We start from the raw sequence: 21431 nt of genomic DNA, 5'->3' as shown, positions 1-21431 counted from the left end.
GCGCATCATCTCCTTCCTCCAGACGCCGGAAAAACTCGCCGGCGCTGGAAACTGGGCAGACCTGTAATCGTCATTTTCTCGTTCGATTCTCAACCATTTTCCATGAAATGTTCACCAAAACTTCACAAATTACGAGAGGAAGAAGGCTATACCTTTAAAAACTTCCAAATCCTTCAAAATCACGTCGAAAAATTTCACCAAAATCAGCCACCTTCGAACCTTGTGATCCCGACGTCCAAAACCTTCAAACGAACGTCCCCGAGCTTCGTGAGAACCTCCTAAAGCTCACTATGAGTTTGGATTGTCCTAAAAACCAACCATTACAAAGTTCATGAATAGTACTCAAATCGGACCTTGAGTTTTCAACGTGAAATCGAAAGATTTCTTACCTGAAATGGGTATGGGTGAGTTCATAGGGTCCTCACGAGCACAATGGTGCCTTCAAAACCTTCGATTTGTGCTTGGAGGCTTGATGGTGAGTGTGTCCGTACGAAATGGAAGAGAGAGAGAGAGAATGAAAGTCCAAGAGAGAGAGAGTGAGACACGGGAGAGAGAAGAGAGTGTGCTTGTGTGGTCCAATTGAAACCAATCAATTTTAACCCATAATTTTCTAACTTCCAATTGGGTCCAAACTTTAGGGAAAATAAAAAAAACATAATTGGATCCACAACCTTGTTTCAATTTGAAATGCTCAGCCAAAGCTCAAGGGCAATTCCGTCAAATCACATCCACGATACTAAATTTTCAGGACGGGTTGTGACACTAATTATTGTAAAATTTCTAATAACTCTAAATTTTTTAATATTTCCTCCCCATTCCGTCGGCACCTCTCCCCATTCTCCTTGGTAAAATCAACAGAATAAATCAGACAAGATGAGACTGATACTCAGAGAAAGTTTCTTTAACACAATCGAAGTAAATCTTGCACATTAAGACAGTGGCTAATCCAAAAAAAAATATTATGAGGATCAATAAGAATAGTGCGCGCCGTGCGCAATTTTTTTTTAACATAAATAGGATGCATATCACACATTTGTTAATGTCTCATTTGCGTGGGTAACTAACATGTTCCAATGCTACTCCTATATGAATGCTTAACAAAGAAACACACTTATCTTAAACACACTAACAATGTTTGATATCATTGCATCCCATTAATATGTTGTCCAAGAATGATGATGATTTGTTATTCTCTGAGATCATCATTTCATTTACTTTGCATTTTGTATAGTTTTTTTACTTGGTTCTTTTTTTCTGCCTACAATTGTAATGACAACCAACAAACAAGTCAGTGGTAAATAATATTAGGACTAGACTGTAAGGGTGCAACACCTCTCCAATGCATTTTATCAAGCAGTTGAAGGGTATATATAAAGGGCAACTCCAACCTTCAAAGGGGTAGCACCCAAGTCATCTATAGAGATACACTGGAGTTCAAAGGGTCAGTTGACCCCCCCTTGCCCCTAAGTCGGTCTGCCCCTGCACTAAGAAAGAATGATTCTTTTCGTAATGATCAAGAAAGAATGACACTTTCTTGAAATATTCTTATTGGACAAATTGATGAGCAGATTTTCCTACTATCTCATGAAATTCTTCCGTAAACAAAAAAATCCCCAAATTTCAAGAAACCTAACATCTTGAATCAAAGATTGTATAAAGATTGCAGACCACACCGTAGACCAAGCTAGTAGGAAATATCGCAATCCCAGAATACCAGAATATAATCCAGGACACCAAGAACCCATGAAATAATCGCATAATGAAGAAGTTGAGGGAGAGACTAATCACACAGATGGAAACCACAATCGCGAAAGAAACTCAACAGTGGAAGAACTCAGGATTGGAATTGGTTTTCAGCCATGACCAGCGACGATACCATATTAACAGAGAAGGAAGAAGAAGATCAAATGATGAGCGGGAAAAAGAAGCTTTTGAGATAAGCTTTGATTTGGATTATTACATCGTCGTCTAAATGACATGTACACTTTGTTTACATAGAAACGTCTTACACTCACAATTACAACATTCCCCTTTAACCAACTCAATCCTTATAACTACCTCGACTAATACCAACATCACGAGTGTCACTATGGTTATTAAAATGCAGCTACACTTTGACAATTCATATTGTATTCTAGAATATAGGCCTACATTACTGGTGGCGTTGAGTGACATTGTTATAAACTTATCTCATGTTGTCTTATGTTTTAACGTTCACGACTAAACTTGATAGGCTTTTATGTCCGGTAATATAATAAAAGAACCAGTGTGCATGCTCATCTATTCGAGGTCAAAGTATAATTTTGTGTTGACTGATATTGACTCAAGTGAATGCCACATAATCTGCCATGTCATCAATATTTCTGTTAAAAGTTAGTTAGGAGGGTTATGTGTAGCTTACACAGTAAGCAAGGTAGTTAGACTACTAGAGGGATATAAAAGGCCGATTGTAGTCTAATGTTTGTAAGAAATAACCATTCTATCAATACAAAACTTTTCATATTCTTTCTAGTTTTATTTCCAAGTCTTCTTCTACATTTTCTATATTCCTTCTTGCTTCTTTCTTCTGTGGTTCTGATCTTCTTTGTTAAGATGGTATCGAGCCAAGGTTGATTTTTTTTGGGATTTTCTTCCGCTGAGTAAGTCTTGGAGATTGATCGTTGAAGGCGTTGTTGGAGTTCTTGGAGGATTGGTGCTGGCTTGCTGAATTTTGGGTCGAGGGTCTTTTAATCAGGTTGTTGGTTTCTTTCTTTATTCTTTGCACATCAAGTGTTTGCGTTTTTGCTTCAGTGAAGATATATGGCGATTTGGGATGTTTCTTGTGGTTTTTCATATATGGGTTCTTTGTTGGATTCAATTAAGGCTGATGCCAGACAATAGCAGATTTATATTTGTGGTGTGATATGGTTGAAGTTGTTCATTTGTGACATTGCTGAAATTTTAGCTTTTGAAGTATATACATATAGAAGGCCGATGCCAAGAAGTAGTGCAAATATCTTGAAGTGGTGATCATTGTTGCAGTTTGGAGTTAAACAAATTTGTGATTGAGATTGTTTGCTTGTCAGTAATACGTGATAAAGATGTCTGATAAATCAGTACGCATTGAAAGTTTGCTTGGTGTGTTAACTGTGAAGTTGCAAGATGACAATTTTATTAAGTGGAATTATCAGTTTCAGTCTGTTTTACGAGGGTATGATTTCTTTCAATTTTTTACTGGTGAGTCTCCTTGTCCACCAAAGTTTGTGATTAACACTGAGAGTGGAGTGACTACAGAAATCACAGCAGCTTATAAATCTTGGGTTCAGAAAGATATGGCACTATTGAGTCTGTTAATTGCTACTTTGTCGGATGATGCTATGGAATATGTCATAGGGTGTAAAACGTCTCATGAAGCTTGGGTAAACTTACAAGACCGATATGCGTCCGTGTCAAGGGCTAGGATTAATCAACTCAAAATTGAGTTTCATACAATTCAAAAAGGCAGTGATTCTATTGACAAGTATTTGCTTCGGTTGAAAGCCATTCGTGATCAGCTTGTGTCTGCAGGGGAGAGGATTACTGATAATGATGTTGTTATTACTGCTTTATCTGGATTACCATCGGAGTTTGATATTGTAAAGACTGTAGTTTTAGCAAGGGAGACTTCTATTCCACTGAAAGATTTCAGGGCGCAGTTGATTGGTGTTGAATCTGCTATGGAAGCAAGAGTCGCTACTCTGGCCAGTGGCATGGCTGCAATGTATGTTCAAGGAGATAGAGTTACAGGTGGTCATCAGAATTCCGGGTATTCACAAGGAGAGAGTTCAAATGCTGGTTCACGAACTGGTGATACTCAAGGCTATCAAGGGAACAACAGGTTTCAAAACAGAAATGGGTTTAATAATTCTCAGGGGTCTAATACTTCTCAGAACTATAACAGAAGTGGTTATGGGTCTTTCAATAATTCAAGGCCTTATTACAATGGGAATAGACAGAGATGGGGAAACAACTATAATAATTCTTCTACTGGGAATAGGTCTTCTTGGAGTGGTAATACTACCTTCAAAACAGGTCCGATAGTTGAATGTCAGATTTGTTCTCGCAGAGGTCATACTGCTGCAACTTGTTCGAATATGAGTGATGGTTATCAGGTTCTAATCTGCCAAATTTGTGGAAAGAAAGGTCATCATGCTCTGGATTGTAGACATAGGAATAACTATTCCTATCAGGGGGCACCTCCACCTCCTTCTCTTACTGCATTTTCTGCTCAAGCTCCATCTCACATGACTGCTGCAGAATATGGTCAGAATGTTCAACATTTCTCTGCAGCTGATACATGGGTGTTGGACACTGGTGCTTCACACCATATGACATCTAATCTTGGGAATCTCAATCAACCTGTGCAGTATAATGGTGATGAGAAAATCACTATTGGTAATGGGGAAGGTTTGGCTGTTAATCATATTGGTTCTACAACCCTTTCAACTCCACAACATTTACTGTTTCTCAAGAATGTCTTACATGTTCCAACCATTACTGTTAATCTCTTATCTGTTAAGAAATTATGTGAAGATAATCATTGCTGGTTTATATGTGATGAGAGTGTCTTTTTTATACATGACAAGGCAACAGGAATGATGTTGTACCACGGCAAGAGTAGGGGAGAGCTATATGAGATCCCTGTGACTGTGTTTTCAAGAAGATTGGTTGCTGGTCAAAATAAAGCTGTTGCATTACTTGGGAAAGCTGTAAAGACTTCTGTTTGGCATAAGAGGCTTGGGCATCCTTCTGCCGAAGTGCTTGATGTTATGCTTCGAAATGATGGACAGCCTGTTAGTGTAGATTCATCACCTTCTGTTTGTTCTTCATGTCTTTCTGGAAAAATGTGTAGACAACCCTTTCCTGTCAAAGAAACTAGGGCTAGTTCTATGTTTGAAAAAGTACATTCTGATATTTGGGGGCCTGCTCCAGTTAAGTCTCTAGAAGGGTTTAGATACTATGTAAGTTTTGTGGATGAGTTCTCAAGATTTGTATGGATCTTCCCTATTATCAATAAATCTGAGGTTTTCCAAGTATTTGTTAAGTTTTTTGCATTTGTTACAACTCAGTTCAATTCTGTTATTAAGTGCTTACAGACAGATGGGTGGTTCTGAATATATGAGTAACAGATTTCAGTCTTTTTTGGCACTCAAATGAACTGCACATTCCATATCATGTCCTTACACACCTCAGCAGAATGGTCTTGCTGAGAGGAAACATAGGCACATCGTAGAGACTGCCATCACACTTTTAACCGAGGCTGAAGTTCCATTACAGTTCTGGAATTATGCTTGTACTCATGCTGCATTTCTGATCAACAGAATGCCGTGTAAGGTTTTGGGGATGAAGTCTCCATATCAGCTCCTGTTTAAACAAGACCCTGTGTTGCATACATTGAAGATATTTGGATCTGCAGTTTATCCTTTCTTAAGGCCGTATACTAAACATAAATTGCAACCTAGGTCGAAGCAATGTGTTTTTCTTGGTTTTGTGGCTAGATATAAAGGTGTAGTCTGTTATGATTTGAGTAGTACTAAACTAGTATTGTCAAGACATGTGGTGCATGATGAGACTACATTTCCATTTAAACCAAGATTGCAGTTGTCTTCTGGGAAGTTTAATAAGGTCCAGAGTACAACAATGTTTCCAATCATGGTTCAAATACCATGTTTTGCTCCTGATCCCATATCCTCCCCAACCCTTGCCGGGTCATCTGCCAATCCAGATATTATGGAAGATCAACCAATGGATAGCTTACAGGTTCCAAGCTCATTAAGTCAAGTTTCTCAGGATCTCAATGCTCATACTCATAGCTCTCCTACTCTCTCAACATCAACTCCAAGTACAATATCATTGTTGCCTGTCCATAGTCCTTCCCAGTTAGAGGTAATACTACCAATCTCTTCTCCTGTGGTTGAAACTAATGAAGAATCAGCTCACAATATGGTCACCAGGTTGAAGTCATGTGCCATTTCCCGAAGATCTTACACAGGTTATATTGGTTCATTTCCAGAATTACAAACTCTCCAGATGGATAATGAGTGTGACTTTACTAGGGGGTTTTCATTTATTGCTGCAATACAGGATTTGGAGGAACCATCAACATTCCGAAAAGCTTCTACATGTCCACATTGGCAAAGTGCAATGCAAGAAGAGTTTAATGCACTCAAAGCTCAAGGAACTTGGCAATTGGTTCCTTCTCCACCAAATAGAACCATTATTGGTAGTAAGTGGGTATATAAGGTTAAGAAGAATCCTGATGGAAGTGTATCGAGGTATAAAGCCAGACTCGTGGCTCAAGGTTTTTCCCAAGAACCAGGCATTGACTACTCAGAAACTTTTAGTCCCGTAGTCCGACACACTACTGTAAGACTCATTTTGTCCTTAGCAGCTATCAATAAATGGGAATTGAGGCAGTTAGATATCAAAAATGCATTTCTGCATGGTGACTTGCAAGAAGAGGTGTATATGAAACAGCCTCAAGGGTTTGTTGATCAAACTAAACCCCATTATGTCTGTAAGTTGATTAAATCGTTGTATGGGTTGAAGCAAGCCCCTCGGGCATGGAATTCAAAGTTCACGACCTATTTACCAGCTTTGGGATTTGTACCATCTTCATCGGACACCAGTTTATTTGTGAAGAATGATGACAATGATGTGGTGATTCTTTTACTATATGTAGATGACATCATTTTGACAGGATCCAATCCTAGCAAAGTTCAGCAAGTTATTGATGATTTGGCAGGTGTTTTTGACTTAAAGGATATGGGCAGACTTACTTACTTCCTGGGACTTCAGATTCACTACAAGGAGAATGGAGACATATTTGTCAATCAATCAAAGTATGTTAAAGATCTTATTCATAAAGCTGGAATGGAATCTTGTAAACCTGCCAATACACCATGCAAACCTCACAATCAAATGCTCTTGCATGAGGGAATACCATTGCAGGACTCTACATTGTACAGAAGTTTGGTTGGTTCCCTGCAATATCTCACATTTACACGTCCTGATATAGCGTATGCTGTGAATTCAGTGTGTCAATTTATGACTGCTCCGACAGATTTACATCTCATTTCTGTCAAACGAATTCTTCGATATCTTCAAGGCACTGCAAAGTGTGGCATTACATATGCAGCTGATACTGACATACATTTGACAGCATTTTCTGATGCTGATTGGGCTGCTGATTTGAACACAAGACGATCTGTGACTGGTTATGTGGTTTATCTTGGTGGGAATCCAATCTCGTGGCAGTCAAAGAAGCAATCCTCCGTCTCTCGAAGTTCTACCGAGGCGGAGTACAAGGCACTTGCTCATACTGCAACAGATGTGGCTTGGATTCGGCTCATTTTGAAAGATTTGGGCGTTGCATTACCTTTTCAACCAACTATATTCTGTGATAATAAATCTGCAATAGCACTCAGTGCTAATCCAGTGTATCATTCGAGAATCAAACACCTTGATACGGATTATCATTTTGTCCGTGAAAGGGTGCATCATGGTGATTTGTTGGTTGAATATCTACCCACTGATGAACAGACCGCTGATATTCTTACTAAAGGATTACATAGTCCGCCGTTCACTCGTCATTGTTTCAATCTCAAACTTGGTTTCCCTAGTTGAGATTGAGGGGGGATGTTGACTGATATTGACTCAAGTGAATGCCACATAATCTGCCATGTCATCAATATTTCTGTTAAAAGTTAGTTAGGAGGGTTATGTGTAGCTTACACAGTAAGCAAGGTAGTTAGACTACTAGAGGGATATAAAATGCCGATTGCAGTCTAATGTTTGTAAGAAATAACCATTCTATCAATACAAAACTTTTCATATTCTTTCTAGTTTTATTTCCAAGTCTTCTTCTACATTCTCTATATTCCTTCTTGCTTCTTTCTTCTGTGGTTCTGATCTTCTTTGTTAAGATTTTGAGCATCTCACAAAAAATGACGTAGAATTTTTTTGCAGCTGCTTTAACTAAGAACACATACAGGTAGGCCCTTAAAGAGAAAATATGTACCCTTTCTTTATAGTAAAGTGTCCACATAAGAAATGAAGAAAGACCACAAAGCAACAGATCCCTCACTCAATCTCTCAAGCTTAAACCATCACTACCAAACCACAAAACAAGAACAATAGAAAAGGAAAGTGTTAACAAATTGAAACGAAAAAACACAAGAAAATAATGGTCATGAACAACCTTCACTTACACTACTCTACTCAGAAAACCATCTTAGCCCTTAGAATAATAATCTCCTCTATTTTCTTTCTCTTTTCTTCACTAATCACTATCCATGGAAATTCAATTAAATCCTACATCTTCATCTATGCAGGCTGCTCCCAAGAAAAATACCAACCTAACTCACCCTTTGAAGCCAACCTCAACTCTTTCCTTTCATCAGTTGTCAGCTCATCCTCTCAAGTCTCTTACAACAATTTTTCTGTCGGAAATGGAAGCACAACACCAGAAGGCTCCATCTACGGCTTGTACCAGTGCCGAGGTGACTTAAAGATTTTCGACTGCTCAAAATGCATCGGAAGTGCGGTGAATCAAATCACTTTGGTATGCCCCTACTCTTATGGGGCTTCCCTGCAGTTAGAAGGATGCCTTGTAAGATATGAGCATGTTGACTTCTTGGGCAAGCTTGATACAAGCCTTAAGTATAGAAAATGCAGTAAAAGTGGTGTGAATGATGATGTCGAATTCTTTAGGCGAAGAGATGATGTGCTTGCTGACTTGCAAAGAGCAAATGGTTTTAGGGTTAGCAGCTCTGGTTTGGTTGAAGGGTTTGCTCAGTGTTTGGGGGATTTGATCCAAAACGACTGCTCTTCTTGTATTGCTGATGCTGTGGGAAAGTTGAAGAGTTTATGCGGATCGGCTGCAGCTGTTGATGTGTTCTTGGGTCAGTGTTATGCCCGCTATTGGGCTTCTGGCTACTATGAAGTCTCAGGTGCAATTCACGCTCTTCTTCTCTGCATATAGTAGCAACATTGAATGCAAAACCATAACAAATTCAGATTAAATTCGTCCTTTGGACCATAAATTAAAAAATGATGTCACAGAGAAAAGAAATTATCTAATATGTCATTCAATATAGAATTTTTCCTAATTATACAACTTTTACATAACTGAATTAGTTAGATAAATTTTTTAAATTAAAATAGTTGTAATCTTAGGTCCAAAATTTTATTTAATTCAAATAACATGTTGACCACTTTAGTTATTGAAAGCAAAACAGGAAAAACTCATCAAATCTCCGTTAATTCCTTGAGAATTTGTACCCTATCATTTTCTGATTTGCTTAACTATTTGCTAGCCATATAGTTGATTATATGCTTTGATAGACTGATCAAAATGTGTTGCTCTATTCTTTTAAGTAGTCACGTAGGACATATTCCACACTCAATTACTTGAAGGTAAATAAATATATACTATTAGCTCCATGTTTTCTTCGAATCGAATATATAACTTAGAGAAGGGTTTCAAATTCTATTTAGACTCTCTCAAAAATAAGATCATGTGTAACTTGTTGACACTTGTAATAATTATTTTTTTAGTGTTACAATGCACTCAAGTTGGAACATAGTTATAAGGTAAATATTATTAGGTGTTACATGTCCTACTCAGATTTGCTTCTAAGAGCGGGTGAGTAGCAATCCTCGAGTTAGAAATTGCATATTTATTTAGAAGAAAAAAAGATAAGAATATGGAAAAGTTGTAAGCACTCTTATATATGTGGTGGTGGCAGCTAATTTGCTTAGTCTCCAATAAAATGTTTATGTATTATGAACTAATAGTACTAATTGCTCTCACTTTTTTTTTTGTGTTTGTATAGATTCCTCTAACGAAGACAATGCAGGAAAGACAGTGGCCATTATTGTTGGGGCAGTAGCAGGTTTAGCTGTTCTAATTGTTCTTCTCTCAGTTTGCAGGAAAACGATGGGTAAACAAAATACAAATATTCTCCCTTAACATAATATTGTGTGCGTTTACAATATATATATATATATATATATATATATATATATATATATATATATCATCACTCAATTATTGCTTATTGGTAGTTAATCATGTTTACAGGTTAATTAAGGGGATGGAGAGATCTCTGGGACTTTCTTTTGAAGATATGGAAGATACATAATCATTAAAATGGAAGGCCACAAATTGGCGTTGGCTTTAATACTCTTGTGAAAGCTCTATGCCTTCAACTTTTTGTCTCTTTTAATACCAAATGGTATTCTCCAAAAGAAGGTGGTGTTATCCTATAGCATAAAGTAGCGCTCTAATTTCCATCAACTTCAAAAGGGCTGCTGATCCTCTTTAGCTTCAACAAAAATCCCTCTCTTTTTTTTCCAATTTATTTTAGGTATTTAAGCAACTTTTCTTTTTGTAAACGGCAAACCCATCAGCCTTTTGCTTTTTCTTTTGGTGGTCAATTTCTCTAAAATGCGTCCCCCTTCGTGCGTCCTTTTCGTTTTCCTTCTAATTTTTTACTAACCTCACCGTCAGACTCATCATAGGAATTCAAGATTGAACTCGAAATTTAACTCCATGAAGGAAAATACTTGGTAGGAAGGATGAAGGGAATGCGTATAGATTATAAACTAAAAAAAATTACCTTTTCAAAGATGCTTTTCCTTTCAAAAATATTATTAAGGAGTGGGACGAAAGTTAGAAACTATTACGTTAATTTAGGAGATGGGACTTTTGAACCCGGGAGTTTCAAAGTTGTGTTCACCTTCATGTTTTTGTTTTTATATAATCTCCTTCATCTCTGTCTCCTCCCTTCATCCTTCTCCACTCCTATTTTTCTTATTTACTTTGTCTCTAGCACAAAAAAGTAAAAAATAAAACCTAAAAAAGAAATAGTTATCAAACAAGTTTTTTTTTTTTTTTTTTAGATCTAATTTAATTTTCTACAGAGAGAAAGTATATAATGAAATGATGAGGAAACTACAGACAATAGTTATGGTAGGTGGGAGGGATAAAGAAACTATTTCAAATTGTTTCATATTTTTTTTGTGTACACTACTAGAAAATATTATTGCCTCACAAAATGTGGCCCAACGAACTATATTTCGTAGGGTCAAGTTATTTTACCCAACGAAAATTTCAATTGGTCGGGCAAAGTTGGTCAACATTTAAAGTTTTACCAACGACTTAGCACGACGAAATGCTTTCAGAGGGAAAGATAAATTCGTTGGGCAAACATTTGGCGCCAAGAGAAAAAATAGCTCGTATTGTGTAAAATCTTGCTTGGTGAACAATAAAGGTTATGTCGCGCAAAAAACTAAATTAGGGTTTAGGGTTTAGGTTTTAGGTTTTGGGGTTTTGTTTTGTCGCGCCAAGTGGATATATTCGTCAGGTGAAAGGAGACACATGGTTGGCATATTAAATTCCTTCGTTGATTTTTGCAATCCTTGGAACTAGTTTCATGCAATCTAGTCTTTAAACTTGTTTATATATACTCTGGGATTTCATACGCTAAAAATCACCAAAAACAAACATTTGGAGATTAGGTACCGGGACGAAAATCCTTTGACGGTTACAAACGAAAAATCACGATTTAACAATCATTTTAGATTCACTTTTGATAATTCACTAGAACAAAACAATTCATCTACCACGTCAATTCTATCACAGGCATATATAGCTTGTGGTAAAAACTATTCAATTACCATGGTCAAGTTTAAGTCGTGGTAGATAACATTAATCCACAACGGTTAAATTTTAGCCCGTTGTTAAAAACGAATAATCTACAACGAACATTTATATCTGTGATGAAATATCATAATTACCACCATATATGCTCATAATGGTTACTTTAAACTACCACGTCGTCTTTTGTGAATTCACCGCGCCGTTGGCCCGTGGTGGATGTTTTTCATTTTATCTTCATAATTGAAAACATTTGGAAGAGGCAGGAGATTAAAACTTTGGAGGGCTTCCAAAATCTCCAACTCCCTATTTTCAAAGAGAGCACGTTAACTCTCCCTCGTCATTTTCATTTCCCTCTAGCAGCTTCTCTGCCTTTCCTCTTCAGAAATTTCCAAACGCCTCCACCTTTGCATACTCGAGCCCAATTCCACCTTTTCGGAATCATAAACAAAACCATTTCTAATTGCAAACCCGACGAGTTCCTCACGAACTCATCCTCCCTTCCATCAACTGCGCACTCAAGTTCGCAGCTTCTTCTGTAGGGTAAAATCCCAAAGCTTGTTCCAATATGCTCATGTATGTGTTCTGTATATGAAAATCCATACGAGAATTCCCTGAAATTCAATCACGGTGGTGGCTCCGGCGGCTTCTATTTAGATGATAGGTATGGGGGATACAATCGAAGCCTATCTGATTTGGGTTCGGATCCATATGGGAAGCGGTATGATGCAGGTCCCGATGCGGGTATGGCGACGGTGTAAGCTTACGAAGGTGATAATTCCATTCCTGCAATGGCTAATAATCTCGCCCCAGGTTCGTTAAATCTTCCTTCCATGTTTTGATTGTATACGATGCTTCTGATCATATACGTGCATCCTGATTAAATGTTGGGATTTCGATCCATTAGTATTATATTGGGCGGTTTCACATCTGGGTTCTTCAAGTTACATTTTTTAGCTAAAAGATCATTGATTTGGAGAAAAGATTGATGATTTCTGAATTCTCGGACATTTCTTTGTATTGGGTTTCTGTATTTTTGATCTATCTTTCGCATCAATCAATCTTTTTCTTTACATGTTTGATCAAATCTCTGGTACAAAGTTTACCCGCTTGTGAATCTCTCTTAAAAATTAACTTCTTTTAAGTGAAAAATTCATGAGAAAAGATTGATGATTTCTGAATTCTCGGACATTTCTTTGTATTGGGTTTCTGTATTTTTTATCTATCTTTCGCATCAATCAATCTTTTTCTTTACATGTTTGATCAAATCTCTGGTACAAAGTTTACCCGCTTGTGAATCTCTCTTAAAAATTAACTTCTTTTAAGTGAAAAATTCATGTTATGTCTGTATATGCTTTCTAGTATGTGATTCGGAATCTTATTGTATTTGAAATATTGTTTCTTGTTTCGTATGGATTCACTTTGTGTTACGATTTACACTGCACGTGTGTTTGGTAGTTGATCTGTTATCTGTTTGAAAAATCATGATTAAAACAATAAAGGATTAGTCGGGTAACAGATGCTTTGTAAAGATGAACAATTTTTGTTTACTAAACATGCAGTTTCGAGTTTCCGAATCAGTTAATCTGTAGTTTTAGTTTAGTACCAAAATTGGATAAAAGAAGGTGAGTTGATTCTAACATAGTCCTAGTTGGAGCAACTGTGTGATTTTTAGCTTAATTAATTGCATAGACGATGAGAAAGTTTTCGTATTAATTAAGATTAAACGTATGTCCATGGCAAACTATTGCATATGCAACATTGAAGCGTAGATATAGCTTGTTGAACTTCTTTGCAATTTGATTAATACTGCTTAAATGATGTGACTGCAGCTTTAGACAAAAAATTGGTTTTGCATGAAGATTCTAAAGATGCATCCTCCCATAAAAAATGAGGGTCACAAGATGACAAGTCCCTGGTTGTTTGCTTTAGGGAAATGCTAATTGACTTTGTGCCCACCGTTGGTGGAGTTTCACTTGCTGAAGCACCTGCTTTTAAGAAAGCTCCTGGTGGTGCTCCTGCTAATGTTGCTGTTGGAGTCGCAAGACTGGGTGGTTCAGCAGGTTTCATAGGCAAGGTACATTAGATTCTGTGGATGTTGGTATTAATTTCTCCCCTTGGCTTTTGCCTTTCTTCCTGGGATTTCTGTTAAGAAGAAGGATTTCTCTAGTAACATTTTGTTCCAAACATGTAAGAATAATGAAACATAGAAAGACACTTTCAAACTGTTTACTGAAACCCCCAACGGTTCAACTCTATATTGACTTTGTTGAGCATGGCATGATTCAAATATGCATATTTCTCATATTGTGTATTTAACCCATTTCACAATCTCCAGACATGTATTCGAACGATGTTTTCTCTCATATCGCCTCGACACCGTTACAAGATGTGATGTAAGTTCATTTTATTTTAGCATCAAGTTCGTTAAGGAACTTTTAATTTATGTATTGAGGTAAAAGTAATTTGTATGTTTATTTTTCTTCTCATGCAGAAAACCGACTCATCTACCTTCGCCTTTTAGTCAAAGAGCTCTGTGGATATTAAGCCAAGACGTATTAGATTGCAGTCAAATAGTTACACTGCCAATACCCTTTTGGATACAGTGACTACTGCAACTGTACAGGTTGGAAATTACAGAGATGTATAAACATTGATACTTATTTTGAGATGTATGTGATGCTTTGGTTCTATGTGAAAATTACTGAAGGTGGGCTGGATTAATCATTTCGTGTTTCAGTTATATATATGTTCATTTTGAGTAGGGTGGTAAATTACAAAGATTGACTTATATGCCTGAACGTTTAGACTTGGGCCTGTATTTCATATTGTTTAAATAGGCATGAGTAGTGTACTTACATGAAGGGGTAGTGTTTTGTTGTGAAGTAAAGCCAGCTGATTCCTCTGTGCAAAAGTGCATGAATATCAAATGTATTCCTTCAATGCATAATCTCTAATGAACTCTCTATCATTCAATTTGCGAATTTATTGAAATTTGTTATCAATGCCTGTTTGGCCCTTTTTCTTATTTCATTACTGCTGTTTTTAGGTCCCCGATGAGGCAATAACAAAATGCATGGCCTATGGGTCAGATTTTGGGGCTTTATACATCTCAGGGAGGCAGTATAGATCTCCAAAGAACTAAGAATGGCGTAAAATAGGTTCCTAATTCCAGTTACCAGTTTCCAAATCATCTCCCCATGTATGAAACTGATTTTGTTTAACTTGTCTCGATGTCTTCAACTGGAGAAATAGAATTAACAAATCCTAAGGCGAAAGTTCATCACATAGTGCTTGGTCCTGATTGCTAGAAATTTTGGGTAACTGTTGTCAGAGTGGAGAATTTATCTTTGTACCGCCCTACAAGTGAATTTGTGTCCTAGAGGATGCTATATCTAATACAATTGCTTGGCCATCAAAGTAAGTTAGAGTTGGAAAGTAATTTTAGTTCGTACTTAGTCTAGAAAATGGTACTTTGACACCGCATGGATAGTACTTTATGACTTCTGTTGTTTATGTATTCATTAGGCACTACATGGATGGTACTTTATGAGTTCTGTTGTTTATGTATTCATTTCGAAACTCAAGTATTTTTAAATTATGTTATAATATTATCAAGTATTTTTTAGGTAGTTATTATGTTGTAGTAAATATGCAATTTTGTTGGTTATTTTGTACTAATATATATATATATATATATATATATATATATATATATATATATATTATTGCAGTCATATTTAGAATATGAATGTAATTGTACAAATCCTAGTAGATATGGGAACGTACCATATATTCCTTTTAGGAGTTGATTACTTATTAAATGTTGTAATCCTAAAAGAGTAAGGTTTTTGCCTATCCTACTAGTATAAATAAAGCCATAATGGGGTGATACAAACACATATCACAATTAAATCATTCTCTTTTCTCCCTCAATACTGTCGGTCCCTCTCTCTCTCTCTCTCTCTCTCTCTCTCTCTCTCTCTCTAAACCCTAAGATCGTTCAATCAAATAGGCTTACAATACGTTATCAGCATGCTCTTTCCAAAAAGTTGAGGAATTGATGGATCATAGGAGGAGGTTATCTTCTACAAAATTCAAAGGCTTATATTTGTTTTCTGATAATCAGGTACGCTTAAAATAAAAAAAGATATTTGAAACGTCCACGAAGCATGAAAACATTTACCATAATGCATGAACCCCTCTCTATTTATATATTCCTTACGAATAGGTCTTCATTATGATGCATGATGCACTGCAGACCGAGTATCTCGCTAAGGAGGACCCGCGCACCTTCTGGCTTGTTTTGGCCTGCCGTTTCGATCACCAGAAAAACATATACTTGCCTAAAGTAAGACATGACTGGCAACACCTTCACTTCTAGGACTTTAAGTTCGTGAATGAATACAACTCTGAAATTTGTAGAATCCGTTCACTGCTGAAATTATGCAAAGTGGAACTAACCGAATCAAATCTCCTGGAGAAGACCTATTCGACCTTCCATGCTACCAATATTGTCCTGCATCAACAATATAGGGCAAAGAAATTCACAAGTTTTCAGATTTAATCTCTGTTTTACTTCTCGTTGAAAAGCAGAACCAGCTTTTGATGAAGAATCATCAAGCTTGACCCACTGGCTCGAATGCCACGCCTGAAGCGCATGCGACCAATTCTAGCAGCCATCAATGTCGAAAGAATAGTCGTGGTCGTGGCAATGGGCGGTAAGCCCAACCACGAGCCTAAGGTCAACAAAGTGCTGCACCTAAGAAAGGAAATGTGACCTAACAACGTCCATCACTTGCCCCTAAGGCCCCAAACTTCAAGAACAAGGGCAAAGCTCCCGTTCAGCCCGCTTCTATTGAACTGGATATGTGCTACCGTTGTGGATCAAGGGATCATTGGTCACGCATATGCCGAGCTTCCCCTAAGGCTATTGCCAAGTATCATTCTTGTCGTGAGTCTAACTTTGCATATGTGGATCAACCTGAAGATGAAACTACATCAATGGATATATTGGATTTTCAGGAGGAGTCAGCTCCTATGGATGAATAAATTAGACATGTTTTACGGTGTTTAGTTGCTGAACCCACTAGGAGTGGCCGGCCCTTTCCCCCCCTATTTCTCTAGGTTTATGGTTTAATTTCGAACAATTTTACTAAGTATTTGGAATAATTTGTTTGGTTTGGTTTGTTTTGAATTATGGATTGTTATTTGAATGGATATTATTTTCTCGAATTGGTTAATTGAATGAATGGACTTATATTTATGCATGTGACTAATTCAATCAATTTATTTCTAAGTATGTCTAGTGGGGAAGTTAGTTGTCTGGCAGAAAGGGCAACGATGTACACCATATTGTGTGAATGACACTATTTTACTAACTTAATACCCAAGAAAGCTCATTTGACAACTCTCTCAGGCCCATCCAACTTGATTGAAGGATACATAAAGGCACGTATCATGTTGTCCAATGGTACTATCTTAACCATTAAGGAGGCATTCTATTCTCCACATTTCAGAAGAACGTTGCTGAGTTTTAGAGATATTCAAGATAATCAATATCATATTGAAACCACTGAAGATAATGGTTCTGAATTTCTTTGTTTCACTTCATATGAATATGGCCAGAAACATATTCACGAGAAGTTGGAACGTCTCCTGAGTGGGTTGTACATCACAACCATTTGTGGCATAGAAGCCCACAGTGTGGCTGGCCCTATGCCTGAGTTCTAGGACACTTTGTTGCTTTGGCATGACCGTTTGGGACATCCTGGACGTGACATGATGCGTCGTATCCTCAAATCATCACACGGTCATAAGTTGTATCCCTATGTTGGACTCCCGCCATGCAAAGTGTGTTCTTTAGGGAAGTTGAATACTCAACCCTCACATACAAAGATCATTCACGACCCATCTAAGTTTCTTTAAAGGATTCAATGGGACATTTGTGGACCTATCCAACCAACCTGCGGACCATTTAGATACTTTATGGTGTTGGTTGACGCATCGACACGATGGTCACATGTTTTCCTGTGTCCACACGCAACACCACGTTTGCTAAACTCCTAGCTCAAATCATTAAGCTAAGGGCTCACCACCTTGATTATCTGATTAAGTCAATTCGACTAGATAACACTGGAGAGTTTACGTCACAGACCGTTAACGATTATTGCATGTCAATAGGGATTGATGTGGAACATCCTGTACCCTATGTTCACACCCAAAATGGCCTGGTAAAAGCTTTCATAAAGCGTCTTCAATTGATAGCTCAAACTTTGGTTATGAGAACCAAATTGCCGTTATCTGCCTAGGGATATGCAATATTTCACGCAACTATGTTGGTCCGCCTAGGGCCCACCGTTACCTAACCACATTTACCGTTACAGTTGGTCATTGGATACAAGCCTGATGTCTTGCATTTACAAGTGTTTGGATGCACCATTTATGTGCAAATAGCGCCGCCACTACATACCAAAATGGGTTCTCAAAGAAAAATGAGAATCTATGTCAGTTATGATTCGCCATCAATTGTTCGTTACTTAGAACCCTTGACAGGAGGTCTCTTTACAACACATTTTACGGATGGTCACTTTGATGAGATAGTATTCCCGTCGTTAGGGGGAGATAAGCATGCTAACGTTCCCGTAGAACGCAACGAATTGTTATGGTATGCTCCCACTATGTCTCATTTAGATCCCCATACTGCTCAGTCCGAAACTGAGTTGCAACTAATTATAGATCTTCAAAGCATTGCTCAAAGCATGTCGGATGTTTTTAATGATCTAGCAAAGGTGACAAGATCACATATACCCGCTGCAACCGCACCTGCAAGGATAGATGTACCCCATATACGTTAACAACCTGCCTGGGAAGGCCAAACAATCCTCGAAGGTGGGGAAGCCGCACTTTCCACACGGCAAGGTATATTGGCAGCTAGCCAATCATCTGCTCCGACCCTGATGCGTGGCAGACCCCTTCGTTCAAAGGATTCACAATCCCGAAAGAGGAAAATGGCACCAACTAGTGACCCTAGTTTGAATCCAATCATCGCTCACTCATTTGTTCCAATGCATAAGGTTATTCTAGATTACGATGATGCTTAAGATGAAAAATGCCGGCCTCCTGAGAATCGTGAGATTTCGGTCCACTACGCAGTATTGGATGAGGTTTGGAATAAGAATGAGATGATCGTGGACGATGCATTTATGTACTCAGTAGCTACTGACATCATGCTTAGTGATGATATTGAACCATGTTCTATCGATGAATGTCGACGTAGAACCAATTGGTCAAACTGGAAACAAGCAATCCAGGTCGAACTCGATTCGCTCGCAAAGCATAACGTGTTTGGACCTATCGTTCTTACACCACCACGCATGAAGCTCGTTGGCTACAAATAGGTTTTCGTGAGGAAGCATAATGAGAAGAATGAAATAGTGCGATACAAAGCACGCTTCGTAGCGCAAGGTTTCTCTCAATGCCTTAGGATTGATTACGATGAGACGTATTCCCTGTAATGGACGTTATAACATTTCGCTACCTTATCAGTTTGGTAGTTTCTGAAAAACTGAATATGTAGCTCATGGACGTGGTAACCGCGTATCTCTATGAGGATCTAGATACGGAAATATACATGAAAGTTCCAGAAGGACTTCCATTGACTGGTTCAAATAGTTCTAAACCACGGAATACTCTCTCAATTAGGTTGAGGAGGTCACTCTACGGATTGAAACAATCCGGGTGGATGTGGTATAACTATCTTAGTGAATATTTGACAAGTCAGGGTTATGTGAATAATGAATTATGCCCATGCGTGTTCATGAAGAAGTCACATTTCGGATTTGCAATCGTTGCAGTATATGTCAATGACATGAACCTCATCAGGACTCTCGCAGAGCTTGAGGAAATTGCTGCACACTTGAAATCAGAATTTGAGATGCTGGAGATCAAGCATTGTTCGAATGGAATCTTAGTACATCAATCGAACTACACCTAAAAGGTGTTGCGTCATTTTAATGAGGATAAAGCAAAGCCTTCGAGTACACCCATGGTCATTCGGACTCTAGATGCTAAACGAGATCCCTTCCGTCCAAATGAGGATGTGGAAGAGATTTTAGAACCCGAAGTTCCTTACCTAAGTGCAATTGGGGCTTTATTGTACTTGGCTCAGTGCACTAGACCCGATATCTCCTTCATTGTTAATCTTTTGGCTAGGTACAGTAATGCGCCCATGCGCAGGCACTGGAATGGTGTTAAAGACATTTTCCGCTACCTTAAGGGTATGATGGATTTAGGCTTGTTCTATACCCACGAATCTTCGAGTGTTGCCGCCTTCTATAGTCCTCGAATTGATTTTCGCCTTGTTGGTTATGCAGATGTTGGATATCTATCTGACCCACATATGGCTTATTCTCAAATGGGTTATGTCTTTACCATTGGAGACACCGCTATATCTTGAAGGTCTACCAAGTAAATGCTAGTTGTGACTTCGTTGAACCATGCTGAGATTCTCGCCCTGCATGAAGCATCGCGTGGATGCTTTTGGCTGAGAGAAGTTATTAGGGGTGGGCACTTGGAACCGAAAACCGAAACCGAAACACAAACCAAATTAAACCTCACCGAATGATTTGGTTTTGCGGTTTTGAAATGGTTTCGGTTTTGAAACCGAACCACAAAATAGGAAACGGTTTGGTTTCGGTTTTGCCTTTTGAAAACCGCACCGAAACCAAAACCGCATAACTTTATTAAATGTTAAATTCTAATTGGTTATTTTATTGAGTCCATACATTTACTATGGACTCAACCTTATCATAATATTTCCACATAATCTCTATCTTTTCTTTCTTCTAGTCTGTACTACTCAACTTTATTCATTTAAGCTTCTAACTCTCTCTCTCGGCCTCCCTTTCATTCCAGCTCCTAGCTCCTAGAGTTCAGGGTTGGGTTTTGAATCAAATGGGGATTTGGTTTTTCGTTAGTTAGTCTTCCAATTTTCTTCGTTCATGAACATCAAAATGTCAGAATGTTGTTGATTGGTAAATAAATTATTCATATGTATAAACCTGATAAATCGGAGTAAAATTGAATATGATTCAAGTTCCCGGGTTCTGCAAAAAAAAGACAAAATGTCATATCTGTTCCTAGATTAGTCGATATAATCCACTTCTTATTAGATTTAAGTATTAAATTTAGCAGATTAAGTATTAATTAGGCTTGTTGCTTACTGGAATGGCCATGCCTTGAAATTTCATTTTCCTCCAATTTTTATTATAACATGCGAATAATGGGTGGATACTAGATAGGTTTCCGCCCAGTATACACAATTACACACACCTACACGAATTAAATATGTCCCCTTGATTAAGGAGATGTTCACATTACTTAGGGCTGCATGTCGATTTCAATCCCTGCATCATGATGTGAACTCTCTTGAACTTAAGATTGAATGTGTATTGCATGCTTGGTTGCTGACTACAATAAATAATGCTGCATTTGGGCTATCGAATGACTTGTTTTTAATGTCAAAAGTTTAAACACCAAAACTTTTTTATTGAATTGGATGAAATAAGATACAACTAGGTAACCATAATAGCTTTTCAAACAATGAAACCAAACCAAAACCGTTTAAAACTAAACTAAACTGAACCAAATTGTTTGGTTTCATTTCGGTTTTAGCCTCAAAACCGCACCAAACCAAACTGCAAAAACTTGCAGTTTTGGTTTTGGTTTCACTCAAAACTGCACCAAACCG

General features: G+C 37.8%; 2 protein-coding genes and 1 long non-coding RNA gene across 4 annotated transcripts; all 3 read left to right on the top strand.

Moving 5' to 3' along the window:
- Positions 1–8058: 8058 nt before the first annotated feature.
- On the top strand, positions 8059–10490 carry LOC103407215 (plasmodesmata-located protein 8). The gene is made up of 3 exons (XM_008346161.4): positions 8059–8969; positions 9855–9962; positions 10103–10490. The coding sequence occupies exons 1-3, from the start codon at positions 8204–8206 to the stop codon at positions 10105–10107; spliced, it is 879 nt and encodes a 292-aa protein (XP_008344383.2). The 5' UTR covers positions 8059–8203; the 3' UTR covers positions 10108–10490.
- A 1468-nt stretch (positions 10491–11958) lies between these two features.
- Positions 11959–15104, top strand: LOC103407216 (uncharacterized). 2 transcript variants are annotated; one of them, XR_524716.4, is made up of 5 exons: positions 11959–12493; positions 13513–13757; positions 14019–14076; positions 14175–14306; positions 14730–15104. It is a non-coding gene; the product is annotated as an uncharacterized lncRNA (long non-coding RNA). The 2 variants fall into 2 exon arrangements; XR_524715.4 differs by lacking the exon at positions 14730–15104 and having other exon boundaries at positions 14175–14407.
- A 4623-nt stretch (positions 15105–19727) lies between these two features.
- LOC139191429 (secreted RxLR effector protein 161-like) lies at positions 19728–20138 on the top strand. The gene has a single exon (XM_070812288.1). The coding sequence runs from the start codon at positions 19728–19730 to the stop codon at positions 20136–20138; it is 411 nt and encodes a 136-aa protein (XP_070668389.1).
- Positions 20139–21431: the final 1293 nt, after the last annotated feature.

The sequence above is a fragment of the Malus domestica genome, chromosome 02 (assembly GCF_042453785.1).
Source record: "Malus domestica chromosome 02, GDT2T_hap1".
Classification (NCBI taxonomy): Eukaryota; Viridiplantae; Streptophyta; class Magnoliopsida; order Rosales; family Rosaceae; genus Malus; species Malus domestica.
Note: the sequence above shows the minus strand (reverse complement) of the source record. Positions and strands in the feature narration are given on the sequence as shown.

What these genes read in the sequence shown, in the direction of transcription:
- LOC139191429 (XM_070812288.1), top strand. Translation starts at nt 19,728, where the DNA reads ATGGTCATTCGGACTCTAGATGCTAAACGAGATCCCTTCCGTCCAAAT.
- LOC103407215 (XM_008346161.4), top strand. Translation starts at nt 8,204, where the DNA reads ATGGTCATGAACAACCTTCACTTACACTACTCTACTCAGAAAACCATC. An exon ending in TGGCTACTATGAAGTCTCAG is followed by an intron (nt 8,970 to 9,854) that starts GTGCAATTCACG and finishes GTGTTTGTATAG; the next exon opens with ATTCCTCTAACGAAGACAAT.